Source organism: Sarcophilus harrisii, chromosome 2 (genome assembly GCF_902635505.1).
Source record: "Sarcophilus harrisii chromosome 2, mSarHar1.11, whole genome shotgun sequence".
Taxonomy (NCBI): domain Eukaryota; kingdom Metazoa; phylum Chordata; class Mammalia; order Dasyuromorphia; family Dasyuridae; genus Sarcophilus; species Sarcophilus harrisii.
The window spans coordinates 502,469,935-502,485,075 of NC_045427.1; the positions used below are offsets into that span (position 1 = coordinate 502,469,935).

The following is a 15,141-nucleotide window of genomic DNA, read 5'->3' on the forward strand; positions in this document are numbered from 1 at the left end:
GTAGATACAAGTTTATTTTTTTATACGATAAGCTCAAAAAGGATTTGGGTAAGTCAAGACTGTCCTAATTGAGTAAGAAAGAAAACAGGAGACTCTAATACTAAATCCTGTCCTACTCTAATTTTTAGTTATTTCAGATTGTTTTGTACTTAGTTTTTGGTAATTAGGTAACTTTGTACAGTGCTCCTTAAAGTTAAAGATAAAAACATCACCTGTATTTTACCATGATTAATAAATGCATATTATTTTAAATTAATTTGTTATGTTTGAGTTCTTGCATTGATCAACCTAACTTTTTAAGAATATACTGCTTGTGATGAGAGTTAAAAATAATTCCCTATTTCTGAATTCATTTGATAAATTTTAATTAAAAAGTGAGTTTTGTCATTGAAAGCAGCAATAAAGCAATGCTTAGAAAAAAAGCAAATAGTATCAGGGATCACATTTTCAAAGTTGGAAAATATATCAAATGTCAAAAAAAAAATACCAGAAAGATTATTAAATAAAAATTATTATAATTATTTCAATTATACAAAACAAAATTTTTATTTTAAGGCATATGCAATAGATGAAATTCCAAACTTGACTTAATATGATAAAGCAGAAAATAATAACCTATCATATCAAGTCTATCATTGCTTTAGCTGTCAAGTTTAGATGAAATAGCACTTCTGAAAAAGAATCTATTAGATGAAAAATTTTATTGAAGTTATACATCAAAATATAGATGAAAATTTTCAAGGAATTTAATTTTAGTCTATCTTTCACTATCAAAGTCTTCTCAATAAGAAACTGTTTTAGGAAACCATGCTTAATTTTCTGTCCCAAATAAGGCATTCATTAAGAACTACAAAAATCTAGGTTTTGGTCCTAGTTAAGCCATAACAAGCATTAACTTGGCTTACAAAACTCTTTGGTCTTTAGTTTCTTTATTCTCAAATCGAAGGGAACAAGACTTGAAGATTCTTTAAAAGTCTCACCAGTTCTTAAATTCTATGGCCCTCTCATCATTAAATACCTATGCAAAAAAGAAGGGTCCTGGTATTCAGATGACCCAAAGAGAATTGCTTTAATTAGCTAAGTTTATATCACTTTAGTCCCTTCCACTGGTAATTTACTCATGCAAAGTTAAACATTAAACCCAAAACCAAATTCTGTTATGGTCCAAATCTTGTCTATGTCACATGTCTGATCTTTGAAAATGAGAAAGATTAGCTATGACTTTTAGTAAGTTATACTTAGTCCTTAAAAATAGACAGTTATAGCCATATACCATACATATTTTGTAAACTGCTTATTGAACTGTACTATCTCAGCAGTTGCACAATTATGCTTTATTTAGGAATTCATAGGAAGAACAAAAGTTGAAAAAGAAAAGAAAGATAAAAGTGATTTTTGACTCTGACCTCCAAGGAGACCTGGATTTATGTTTTTGGATTAATTGCCAGATTCCTAATTCAGTGAGCCTTAAATCACAGAATATTACAAGCAGGAAGAGACTTCAGAGTTCACTTAATTTAACACTTTCATAGGTGAAGAAACAAAAGCAGAGAAGTTAATGTGGCTAGAGGGATTAAAACTGAGTCTCTTGACAATTCAGTACTCTTTTCCCCACATCACATTTTGTATATTATTATGCTACCATTTCTACCACATGATTATAACCACCTAAACTCAATCTAATGTTAATGAAAAAAAAAATGAAAGCTACCATACCAAGACACGGTAAGCTATTAAATAACAGATTTAGGGGCAGCTAAGTGGCACAGTGGACAGAGCACCAGCCCTGAAATCAGGAGGACCTGAGTTCAAATCTGGTCTCAGACACTTAACACTTCCTAGTTGTGTGAGCCTGAGCAAGTCACGTATCCCCAATTGCCTTAGGGGAAAAAACCCCAAACATTTAATTTTTGGTGTTAGTGACTAAAATTTTAGTCTTCTATTTTTTCTTCAGCTCTTGGGAAAAAAGTTTATAACAAGGTATGTAATCTTAAATTCTTAATTTGATTCCAATTTCAAAGTTTTTTCTACTGTACTATATTACATAAAAAAATATTGTGTATATATCCTCCAAATTCTAATCTATACCCTGCTTTCTTGAGGTCAGTTATTAATTTAAAAAAATAGATAATTGCTTTTTTATATTTTAGTTATTTCTATATATATTTAAGAATTGTTAAGATATTTGTATGACTCTTTAATAGCACAATCTGTTTAAAGCCTCATTGTGACAAAAATAGCAATTTGTCACTAGTCATGGAACTAAATTCAAGTCAGAAGAAAAATATTTAATAAGAGGCCCAGGGGCAAGATATGCTTTCAGAAAAAATTATTCTGTATACAATGCATTTGAAAATTGCACAGACCATATGCTTTTATTTAATGTGAAGGCACAACTAACATTTTGGCTCTTAAAATACATTTTCATTATTTATGGTGTACTTTGTACCAGCTCATAAAAAAATACATATGCAAGCAGTACAAATTATTGAAGATTCTTTTAAATTTCCCATTCAAAATTCCTATTTTAAAAAATCAAACTTTGTTGTCTATTTGTAGAAAAATGTATATAACAGATTATTGCAGGTTCACCTAATATCACTGTTGGACAGTTTGTTGATTGGTAGTCACATTTTCTTCACTAGCTCCATAGTCCAAGTTTTCCATCACCTAAACATAAAAAAAAAAAAACATTTAAAAATTTCAACACTTCCCAATTTTTTAGTGAGCTGACACAGAAAGTTCCTAGTTCCTAGGAGAAAACCACATGAATCCTCAGGACTGGAAGGTGTCTCTTTTTGCTAAGAGGTGGAAATAAGGATAGAATACATAATAGACATAAAGGACACCCTACACATAGACATTGATATGGGAAAATGGACTGCAGCACTTACAGACTATTTATTGGGAAACCACTCTTCTCTTCTTTCCTCTTTTGACTGATCAGGTACTCCTTTCAAAATATTACCCCCCAAGCCCTACCATCTTACCTTCTAAAAGAAAATGAGTTTTCAAATAAGTTTATAGAAACAAATGATCTCTCACAATATCCTTCCTATCCTTTAAAATCCTTCCAATAAAAAGAAAACAAAATTCAGACTCAAATACATATGCTAAATTTTTAATAAGTTTGAATGGCTTATAAAATTTACAAGAGGAAAGTATTTTCCTTAAGTTTTTCACATCTTTAAAAAGACATAACAAAACTAATGACAATGTAGACAGAATGATAGCAAAAAATATTTGTGAATAGACTATAAACTGGAGATTTCCTTCGAAGTATTGATTTGGCCATTTGCAGATAGTTCTCCTGTTTATAAATGGAATCTTCTCAAAAACTGGGCCATCAACTATTCAAAATGATAAAACTAGAAAAGTGCTGATATTAAAATTTAAATGCTTGTTCAAAGGGCTTTTACATTATCATTTGTTAGTTTTATCTTGTGAATTCTAAAAATAATAGAAGTACTTGTGACATTTAGCAGAGCCAAAATGGATGGATTGTAGGATGTTAGCCAGCTGTAAAGCTAATGGAAAATACATTCAGATAAAAATGACAAAAATTGAGATTTTTTAATCCAATGTTTTGGGATTGGAAATTTTTACTACAGGAACAAAATGATTCTCTAAAATCTTTTACAGCTCTAAAAACATCAAACAAACCACTGGTTTTTCAAAGGAAAACATACCATCGTTAGTTGGAAACAAAGACTGAATCAAATCAAATAAATGAAACAGAAAAAGAATTGTTTTATATTTAGAAACATATTCCATGGCAGCTCATGTATATATAGAATTTATAATTTGCTTTTTTTCAAGTTAAGGATGCTTTGATGAGTCTGAATTCTTGAACCAGTTAACAGATTACTTCTGTGCAGAAAAGGATAGGATAGAGAATTAAGACTAAAGAAAAAATTCCTTACTTTTTAAAAGCAGATCTTTCATGCTATAAGCACAGACAAAAGCAAGTCTGTTTTTTGGCTCACATAGCTTTCTTTCCATTAGCGTGTGAGCTCCTTAAGAATAGTGTTTGCCTCAATCTTTGTATTTGTACCTCTATAGCTTAGCATGGTGTTTGGCACATAGCTGGTACTTAAAAATGTTGGACAAGTAGGAAAACTACATATGATAATGGGAATATATTAGATAAGAATCACTGAATCATAAAATCCTAGAATTGAGGGATCTGAATGTCATCTAATAATAACTTGTCAAGCAGTAGCTGTCATTTAACATTCAGCTGTGCATATCTAACGTCTTTAAAAATACTTAAGAAGTGGTAAAATATTGCTGACATTTAACACTTTTTAAATGCAGCACTATATTATATCACTGTATTCTTTTGTGTTTTAAGGTTTTTGGTCTTAAAGAGTTTTTTTTTTTTTTTTTTTTTTTTTTATTAAAACAGATACCGCGGGGCAGCTAGGTGGCACAGTGGATAGAGCACCAGTCCTGAAGGAGGACCTGAGCTCAAATGTGACCTCAGACACTTAACACTTCCTAGCTGTGTGACTTTGGGCAAGTCACTTAACCCCAATTGCCTAAGCAAAAAATAGACATAAAAACTCCAAAACACAGATACCTCACATAGATACTGCTTTGAGGGTGATTCTCTTCTGTTATTACTGGGTCACACAAGGTCATGAATTTTGTAAGATTCTCTCAAACTATGAAACCTTTATGAGCTATGAATGCAAAATAAGGATTTTGGAGTAGATCTGAAAGATAAAGAGAGACTACTTGGCCTTTTTGTGCAATAAAATGATATGATAAAAATAGGAGGACTTAAAAACCAAAATTGTAAGGGTGAGTTTAAGAAGTCAAATGACAGAAAAAAAGCTGGGAACTGAATATAAATGATGCAAGTTAAAATTCCTTTTCTCTTAGCAAACCTGGAACTTTCCCATTCCATTTGATGAAGTATGGACTTAAAGCTGATACCACCCAACTGTGACCCACTGGCAAATGTTAATCTATGATGCAAGAATATTTTCACACAAATGAAAGTTCATTCCTTTTAGGACAGCTCCTTTGTTCATTCAAATATGCCAGAAATGTTTGCAGGGTCAGTTAGCTACTTTACAAATCATGAATAGCTCCGTTAGCATTCTGAAAATTATTATACATAGAAAATAAAATGTATTTATTCCTCTAACTTCCCTTCCCAAATATTTTCATTCTAAAATAGAAGAAGAGGATGAGGTCAAAAGATTCTAAGTCTGATCCATGTTTCCAGGAAAGAATGTTAGGTGACTGAAAGACATTTACATTTATTATTTCCAATTTCTTTTTGAGTTACATTTTAATTAACCCTTTTAAAGGATTAAGAATAATTTGTGATAACTGTAAATGAATCATTAATTCATTAAAGCAGATCCAATAGGATTTCTGCTTTCAGACCGATAAAGTGTATAGGGTATCTACAATTCTTGAAAAGTATACATTTTGCATTTTTTAAAAGTTTTACTTAGCCTTGTTTCTCTTTCCCAATCTATTACAAAAGGCTTACTGTAGTGCAGAGTAGTAGGTAGGTAAAAGGTATTAATTTCAACTTGTAAAAAAAATTATGAGACACACATTCATTTCTCTATAAATAAGATTTTTGCAAAACTGGATGTTCAAGCCATCAATCACACTTCAAACAAAACTTTCCTAGGTTTTGTCTATGACATAAACATTTACAATACTCATAGTGAGTTACTAATAAAACTGGTCACTATTTCTCTCTCTTCCTCTTCATCTCCTTTTGATGGATTTGGTACAATGCTCCTCTTATTTATTTTCTTTGTTCATTACCAATTTAATTAGATATGCTGATAACTAGAGTGGGTCTTAGGTCCAAAATTCATGAATAATTTTCATGGGATCCTGGGATGCTGATTCAAAGTTCCCACATATAAAAACAGATGAAGTATCAGCAGAAGTAGGGTCTAAATGTGGTTGCTTCTACTTAACTCCCAAGCAGAGATATATCTTAGCAGATAAATAAAACACTTTATTATGGGACAGTCAATAGGAAATAATCTAAAAGTAAAAGCAAGCCTTGCTATAAATTGCTACTTTTCAACATGATTTAGTAAAATAATGACACTTTGATGGATTAGTAATCTCAATTCCTCCACTGGCTCACATGACAATTTACCATGCTTTCTCATCTTGTCCAAGTACTTCCATTAATTGTTCAAATAAATTAAAAAAAAACATTTATTACATGCTTATATGCCAGGCACTGTGATAAACCTTAGGGGATACAAATTTAAAAGAGAGGCAGTCCCTCCCTTCATGGAACTTACATATTTTATAGAAAAGGAGAGGAGCATTATTGGCCATGTAGGCTAGATTCTTGCAAGGTATTGAAACCATCTTTGAGACAGGCCCAATTGGGTCAGTGGTGTCTCCTGGTGAGTGAACTATACAAGAGAGCAAACAAGGAGGCAGGGAAGCTGCACCTAAGTGAATCAATGTTGATTTCTTACTAAGTGTGTCCATTTAATGTTGTGGCTAATTAAATGGTCTGAGTTGCTCATTTTATTTTGAACCTGAAGCACCAGAAGAAGTTCTAGTCTACAACTGGCAGAGTTGACACAGCTGGATTGGAATGGCTTTGCTGATGTAGGAAAAGATAATGCAGAGAAAGGCAAGTCCTGGGTGTTCTCTTTTCTTATTTATGGTAGTAATGGGCTCATACTGTGAGATAATGCTTTTATTCCAAGGGGATTAGAAAGAGAAAGAAAGAGTAAATTGACTGTGGGTCTTTAGCAATAGATGTGAACATACTCCGTCTTTGAACCATAGGCTGATGATAAAGATAAATGTTCTAAACTATCATTTCACAAATTTATATAATTTTTTATTTGGGTGTAAATGGTGATCTCCAGGCTCATCAGCTGTGCTAGGCCAGAGTCTTTCCTAAAGAATAGAATGGAAAAATTGTCTGAGACTGTTCTGATGGAATACATTAGGATTTTTACACTGCATTTGGAGAACTTTATTGGTATTCTCTGGTTAAAGACAATGGGGAGACATGTGAAAGGATAATGCTTAATTTTCCCCAGGAACCTAGTGATCTCTCCAGAACTGGGGATATGGGCAAATGTGCCACATATACAACAATTGATTTGCTAAAGACAGCGGGCAACATATCAGTTTAAAAGAGTAAAAGAAGAGACCAATTCCATTCTTGCTCCTGTGACTTTCTTTCTCTCTGAAATTCCCAGTCAGAGGTAAGTAAAGGGTCCGTGCGGAGTGGATCCCAGCATATATCCCAGCATGGGAGGGGAAAGCATAATAATCCTCAACAGTGTTTGACCTGGCCCAGTAGAGTAAAACTCAGGCTCTGCCGTAAAGAGGCAAGTTTTGATACCAGCAATAGTAGCACTTGCAACAGCACTTAACCTGGCACAGATCACAGTCCTAAATCTTGGCATGGGGGTGGGCAGAACTAGGTCCTCCCAGAGTAGTGGGATGAAAAATGTCAGAAGTAGAGTAGACAATGGTATGGACACCAAGATAGTGGGCACTGGTTTGTGCTACAACAAAATTAGGTCCCACAAAGCCCTTTTCTTATTATAATCTGGAACTGGCTGGGCTCTCCCATATTGCTGCCAATATAGTAATAATTAGTCAATGCTCAATTCTTTCTCAAAGGTGGCATAAAGAATCAAAGTGTAGCACTGTTGGTAGATATGGTGTTAAAACTGTCCCCTGAAGTCCTTTGGAAGAGAGAAGCAGAGGTCTCGATAGGGACATATATTTAATATTATCCACATGTCTCTCCTCCTTAATGAAACTCCCAATTCCTAGCTGGTAGATCAGGGAACATAGAATAAGAAGTGGTGCAGGATGAATCTCAATATTGACCCTGGCACTGGGATAGGCTGCATGCATGGCCTCTTAGCTACCTTTGTAGAGATGACCCTGACCCAAGATGAAGATCAATGACTGTGCCAGAAGTGTCATCATCTGTGCTGGGGCTTTGATGTTCTTGGGGTTCCTCCTTTTCATCATCACCGCTTTCCACTGGGACTCCCACTGTGAACTGCAAAGATTTGGTATCATCCAACACATGGTCTAAATTGTTAAAATCTGGAACTTGGTCCTTCTAAAAGATGAGGGGAAGATGAAACTTGGAATTTCTGGTCTTCATTCACTTCCATAGTCTGTCATTCTTCACGGAGTCATTACATTATTTGTCTCCTTTTTTTTTTGGTTTGCTTTTTTGTTTTTCTTTTATCTACATTAAGCTCTTTTTTCAGCGCTACTTATAGTAGACTTTTAGCATCTCTGAAATGAGGGCTGCCTAGTAATGGTTCAAAAACCATTTAAGTATTAGAAGATGATCTAAAAACTTTTGGAACTTTGCCACCAGGTGGTGAGGCATGAAAGGAATATTATAAACTACTTAGACTATCTAATTTTTTCTTTCCATATAGAAACTCTCCTTAAGATTTAACTAACTCAGGGGACTAAGGCTCTTGCCAGTGATATAAAGTTCTTGGTCGCGTAAGTGAAAAAACCACTCAACAAGGAAAAATAGAGAGTGAGGGAACCAGCACAGAGAGGTATCAAAGGTGGACTTCTGCAAATAAATGCTGTGTCTTTGCTGAGTGTCCTTTCTATGTCATGATTAAGATCATTTCTTCTTGTTAACTATTAAGTAGTTGAGTGTCTATGAATGTCTTATGTCACTCCAATTCTGAATCGGCAGTAGCAGACTAGCCTAAATCAGGCTGAGCCTACCATAAGGAAACAAAATACACACAAAAAAGATGGGCACCAATAGTGAACATGGTAAATGGAGCTAAATAGCAATTGACAAATCTTTTCCAGAAGTAATAGTATTGATGATTTTCTTACAATTCACAGAGAGTAACAACCCAATAATACAGAAGCCTTTTAAGGTAGAATGTAGTGGAGACCAGGGCATTATTTGGGCTATCCATCTGTTATTTATCATTTTAATTTTATAACAGTATGATTTATTTAAATTTTTGAAGATATCCAGGCAACACTAAGACAAGATGTGATTCAAATCTTTCATTCTTTATTTTTAAGCTAATAAATTGTTAAATTGGTCTTCTTCAAAGAAGAGTTTTTCTAATTATTCATATATTATAAATATTGATATCACAGATATGATATGGCCTAAGGATTTTGTCTAATTAATTTTCCATTTAAGAAGAGTGTTCAGCTCATTTCCTACCAATTCTTCTCTGACTTTTTCACCATGCCCTCATGCCAGGTAACTTTTTCTTCCCTTCCCCCTCCTTTGACTTTTCATTTTCATTTATGTTTTGTCTTCAAGCCCTGTTAAACTGTAAGCACTTTGAGGTTAGCACCTGCGTTTCTTTCTTTTCTTTTTTCACATTTGTATTCCTAGCACTTAGCACAGTGTATGGCATAGAATAGGTGCTTAATAGATATTTATTGACCAGCTGAGAGTGTAGCTAACTGGACTTGGAATATCCTCATCATAACATGGACCAAAGCCATGACTTTGACCTCAGTAGCAAAGTGCTTCTATCTAGAGTTTCCCAACTATTTTCAGTCCTAGCACATTTGTAAACACTGTGTGGGTGAGGCAGGGGAGGGATAAAGGGGACGATTCAGCTTCACTGAACTTGGGAGGAATTTAGTTTCAGTAAAGAGACAAGCCTAACACCCAACATAAACAAGTTCTGATAATGAAAATTTTCTCTACTCTAGGAATTTACAGGCTGGCTAATAAATCACATTTAACCTTACTGCCCTGTTTCTCTCTCTTTCTCTCTCTCTATCTCCTTCTCTCTATCTTTTAAACCAAAGTTATGATTTCATTACTGTAAGAAACTCCTAATAAGGAAACTTGTTCTTATCAAAGTTGGCCTGGATCTGCTTGGTAACTCAAAGTTTTAGAGAGCTACCTCGGGCAGAGAAATTGATTTGCCCAAGGTCATTATCTATGTATAAAAGACAGCACTTAAACCCAGGTCTTCCATACTCCAAAGCTGGTTTCTCATTCACTATGCCACATTGTCTCTCATCTGGAAACATTTTTATAAGCTCCTTTAGGAGCTTAAGAGCAGCTGATTATTTAGTTATATAAAATGAATGCTCTGACTACTTATGAAGATTAAGTTAATTTTTAAGTAGTTTTATTTTCCATGAATCATGCTTTTGTATATCTGAAGATATTTTTAGCAACTTGAATTGACTTTTGTTTTCTAAAGTAGTTTCCCTCCTAATCTTTATTTTCTTCTTTCCACAGACGTGGTTTTTCAAAGGATCTTCTAGCATTTGTGCTTTTGCCTTCAGATACAGAGAGGAAGTTATCAAAGATTGAAAATGTGGTAGGAGTGGCAGGTGGGCAGCCACCAAAAGGTTCATCCTGTTTCTAGAATGTCTTCATGACACACCAAAGTAAGCTAGGAGACAGTGATCATCAATAAAGTCAAGTCAAAATATCAACACAAACCCAAGTACATACCTGATAGCTAGTGCCTTCCCAGATCTTCTTCACTTCCTTACGTCTCCAAGCAATAATCACAACAGTAATAAGTGTGCAAGATACTAAGTAGAGAAGAGCTGGCTGCCCCTTTTTCATTAGCACCAGAACTATAAAAGTGAGTACCAAGCCCACAGCATATGCTATAAAAGGAAGAATGCTACAGATTAGTCATTTATATTCACAGGCACCTGTGCTGATATTATAAAAATTCCTGAAGACTTTGTATTTAAACATCTGAAAGACCTGGGAAACTGGCTTCTACTTATGGTTTTAAGATTGTTTTACCCAATGCTTTTTGAAAAGTAACTTTACAATCTCTTAAAAGTTTGATTAGAGTATATGCATATTATTAGCTTAATTATTTGTTAGGGATAAAAATAGTAATAGTAATGCTTCAATTATCTGGTCTCACCATAGAAGGAATTGCACCATAGTCCATAACAACTAAAATGTAATTATTCTACTGAGTAATAATATTTTGTTTCAACTACTTTGGATAGTTAAAAAGTATCACAGACTTTTCTGACTCCTTAAAAAGGAGAAAATATATTAAGAAATAGTTAACCTTTTCTGAATGATCCAAAGTAATCTTTTTTCCCTGAGGCAATTAGGGTTAAGTGACTTGCCCAGGGTCAACAAGGAAGTGTTAAGTGTCTGAGGCCACATTTGACTTCCTGACTTCAGGGGTGATACTCTATTCACTGCACCAACTAACTGCCCCTCAAAGTAATAATTTTGAACATACAATCAATAATAGACTATTAAAGCAGAAACAAACTTTGAATATAATTCTAGGCTAATTCCATGATTTTTCAGAAAAATAACTGAGACCCAGAGGAATTAAATCATTTGCCCATGGTCAAAGAGCCTCCTAGTTCAGTGCTGCGTCTCCTATATCAGAATGTCTTTTAAGATACTACTACAATAGGTGATACCTTTAGGAGTTACTGATACAGAGTTGCTTTAATTAAAAAAAAAAAAAGCTTTCCCCATCTTTCTTATTAAAGACTATCAATTGTCTTTTCTATAAGTATGCTTGATTATAATAAGACTCCCTTCTTTGGCTTGTTTTGATTTGCTGGGCTAAGAAACCAGATTTAGGAGTTTGTTATAATTGTATTTGAAAAGAACCAAAAGGCTGTAAGGGCCATTCTGTACATAAAGAATATATACTTTATTCTATCTTGGATGGTTGCTCAGAAGCTTTTATAGGTACTTCCTGGTTGTTGCCTGTATATTGGATAATTACAGTTTCAAGATAAGGGAATTCCTGATAAATGATATATTATACTTTACATTTATATGAGTCTTTTGCTTTTAAATCTATTTTTAGGGGTGGGGATGTAGTGAGCCTAGACTCCGGGAAACCTGTGATTTCTTTGGCAGAAGGAACTCCCAATTTGGAAACTCCTTTTTACCAAAGAAGAGCTATACTTATTCTATCAATTAATATTCTTAGGAAGTTGCCTGGAGGTATTGAGAAGTGAGTTCAGTGATTTACTTGGGGTCACACAACCAGTCTCCTTGTAAGAGGCAGCAGAACTTAAAATTAGATCTTCCTGCCTCCAGTCTTTGGCCTATACCAAGTTAACTTTCAAAAACCTATTTTTATTTTCTTTTTACTAATTAGTGTTTTTCAGTCTAATTTTCTCCTTTCAAAAAGTTTGTGAATTAGGTAAAATAAATAATTATTGTAATCTACCTGTGACAAATGAGTAGACTGAAGAATAGTGACTACTCCTCATAATCTGGCTAGCTATGAGCATAGTGAGGGCTATAATCTGTAAGTCTTACTACCTATATTCCCAGACTTGTCTTCTATTTGTCTATACAATTATGAATAAAAAGAGGAAGTAAAAGAACTTGCCAATTACACAGGAAATATAGTAGATAGAAGAACCAACATGTATATCGAATCTTCGACAATAAGCAACCAGGAGACCTAAAAAACCCAACAAAATTAGTTTCTTTAGCGGAAAAAACCTTTAAAATGAGTTCACTTATGTGTATGCCTTTCAATATTATAGTGGCAGTAAGGAACCTTGAACTCTCTGGAATAAAAGAGGCTATATAAGTTTAACAAAACTTTGAAATCACTAACCCTAAGATAACTTAAAGGGGTTCTTTCTCCACTGACTTTCTAGAACTTTATCATCCTCTCCTAAATTTAGAATATTTTGATTTCTATTATATTAACTATGACTCTGGCAAACCCTCCATTAGAGGAGGATCATATCTCATCTTCATAAGCACTGGATTTTATGATTTTCAAAAAAGGGTAATTTTCATAATAGCATGAAAAAATTTCAAGTTTTAATACTAAAACTTAAAAGGTCAATGAAGCATCAACTTTAGTTTTATAGTTGTACAGAAATAACTAGTTTTAAAAAACTTTTTAAAATTAAAGATATCCTTTGTAAAATTCAGTCTATGAAGAATCCTCAGAACTGACTATATGAATAAATATTTATACACACAAATGCACATCTAGCTAATATACACATCTACTGGCCTAGTTTCCCTCATAGGCACCTAAATCATAGACCATCCGTGATCAAACATTAGCTATTCCTCTCAAGAGAAGTGCCCCAATACTGTATATCCCCTATAGGTCTGAGAGCATTTCAAGAGTCATGGAGAATCAGAAAAAGAGAAGATAATTACTTTATTGAAACCTACTCCAATGGTCCAATCATCAACTACCTCTTTAAGTGTATTTCTTATTATCCTGTCCTGGTTCTTCTAAGTCATCTCACATTTTAAAATAGAAATTTAAAAATATGATTTGTCTTACAGGCAATTTTGGGAATAGTAGTTTCTCTATAGACCTGTAATTACAATGTAATTACTAAATTTATTAACATTCAAAGGAAATATGAAAAACAAGTTATTTAAACAACCACGTTAAAAGCAAATAAAAAAAATTATTATAGACAACTGCTCACCTGGAACAATAATGTCTCCAAAACCCAATATTGAAACAGGGGCTAAACACACACTCATTGCTGAGAAATATATCAACCTTGGTACTCTGATAACAACTGGTAACTGCAGAAGGAAATGCTGACATTAAGCCTCATCTGAATCTTTAATTATTTCATTTTAAAAGCAACATATTCACATCAGAATTATTGATTTACTCATTTTGATCAACATTTAAAAAGAATTTAAAATTGGAGGACACACATTGAACACACACACGCTCACACACACACGTGTATACACATGATTTACAAAGCTTGAAAGAAGCAGATTATGTAGCGTTAGAAAAATGAAACCCAACACACACATAGGATTGATCTTAATAATCCAATAGCCCCACTGTCTAACTTCAATGACCAACAATATGACTCAAGTCTTGAAATAATATAGACTATTTTGGTCATCCATTTTTCCCCCAAAGAAGAATCTTATCTCAGAGGATGTGATTTAGAATCCAGTGAACATATCTGAAATACAATTCTTACTTTCTCATGGGGAGCTGAGGGCTGAGCAGTGGCTTCCACCAAGTTTCCACCATTCTAGGATGAAACCCAAGTCAATAGGTATTTAATAATTTTAAATGACTAAAAAGTGGCTATATTTTGTAAGAAAAAAATTATACCTTAATATGTACTACGTGCTCATTGAATTAAATGAGAAGACAAAATTATTAATTGCAGACACTATGGAAATGCAGCAAAATTAATTGTATACACACACACTCGGTATGAAAATGCATTTCTGTGTAAGATATTCCTACCTTTTCATTGCTTCCAAAAGGTCCAGCTGCAACTTCGATCATGATACTTTCCCCATTCTATTCAATGAAAAAGAAAAAAGATATGCCCTCTAAATGATTTAACAATTTGCCACTCTTCAAGAACTGTTTGAGCACCTAGCACAAAGCATCTATCTGGTTAATATTTGCTGAATGAGTAAATAGCAAAAATAGAAAACCAAATAGAATGCAGTCACTTAACATACAACTCAAAAATACCTAGCACACTTGTTCTTCTTACAATGGTGTTGATAAAACATCAGTGACTGACAGAGAATAAAATGTACACTTGTTCTTCCTACAATGGTGTTGATAAAACATCAGTGACTGACAGAGAATAAAATGCACCCAGTTTAACAAAGTAAACCAAAGTATTGTTCTGTACTAACATATAATTCTGATAATCACAGTCAACTCTTCATTATCTGCATGAATAATTAATAATGATAACTACAAATCTGTAATATTTAGCTAATAACTTCATATTTATATTTTAATTCAGATATAATTCTCTGAAAAGTCGCAACACTTATTGTATAATAATGAAACTATATTGCATAGCAATTAAATGACCTTCTAAACAATCAATACTGTAACAAATAGTCATTAATAGCTGCTGAATGGAAGAACAGCCTAAAAGGAACTGGAAAGCTCTATAAGCCTCCTGACCTTATAAGCTGCTCATATTCAATTTTGTACTCTTTCCACACTCCATGCTGGAATTAGCATTCTGTGACCTTTTTTTTGCCTAAAGTTTCTATCAGAGGAGAGTATAAAGTGAAAGGGGGAGAGAAGCAAAATAAACTTCTGTGTAAACAATTTCTGGAGATGGAGCTTGGCATGGAGATGGCAAAAACTCTTTAGTCACTGGACTGAGGATGCTGTGGGACACAGA

At 33.7% G+C, this 15,141-nt stretch overlaps 1 protein-coding gene across 2 annotated transcripts in view; it reads right to left on the minus strand.

Annotated features, from left to right (window-relative positions):
- Positions 1 to 2,348: 2,348 nt before the first annotated feature.
- The window catches only part of SPPL2A (signal peptide peptidase like 2A), a 47,890-nt gene continuing 35,097 nt past the window's right edge, over positions 2,349 to 15,141 (minus strand). Inside the window, exons 11-16 of one of the 2 annotated variants that reach the window (XM_031955193.1) lie at positions 14,229 to 14,285; positions 13,954 to 14,007; positions 13,432 to 13,534; positions 12,354 to 12,428; positions 10,466 to 10,626; positions 2,349 to 2,670 (exon numbers count right to left, since the gene is read on the minus strand). In XM_031955193.1, the coding sequence (XP_031811053.1) occupies positions 2,599 to 2,670; positions 10,466 to 10,626; positions 12,354 to 12,428; positions 13,432 to 13,534; positions 13,954 to 14,007; positions 14,229 to 14,285 (522 nt within the window). In that variant the 3' untranslated portion in view covers positions 2,349 to 2,598. The remainder of the gene's footprint in view (positions 2,671 to 10,465; positions 10,627 to 12,353; positions 12,429 to 13,431; positions 13,535 to 13,953; positions 14,008 to 14,228; positions 14,286 to 15,141) is intronic. The other variant, XM_031955194.1, reaches the window with a different exon arrangement.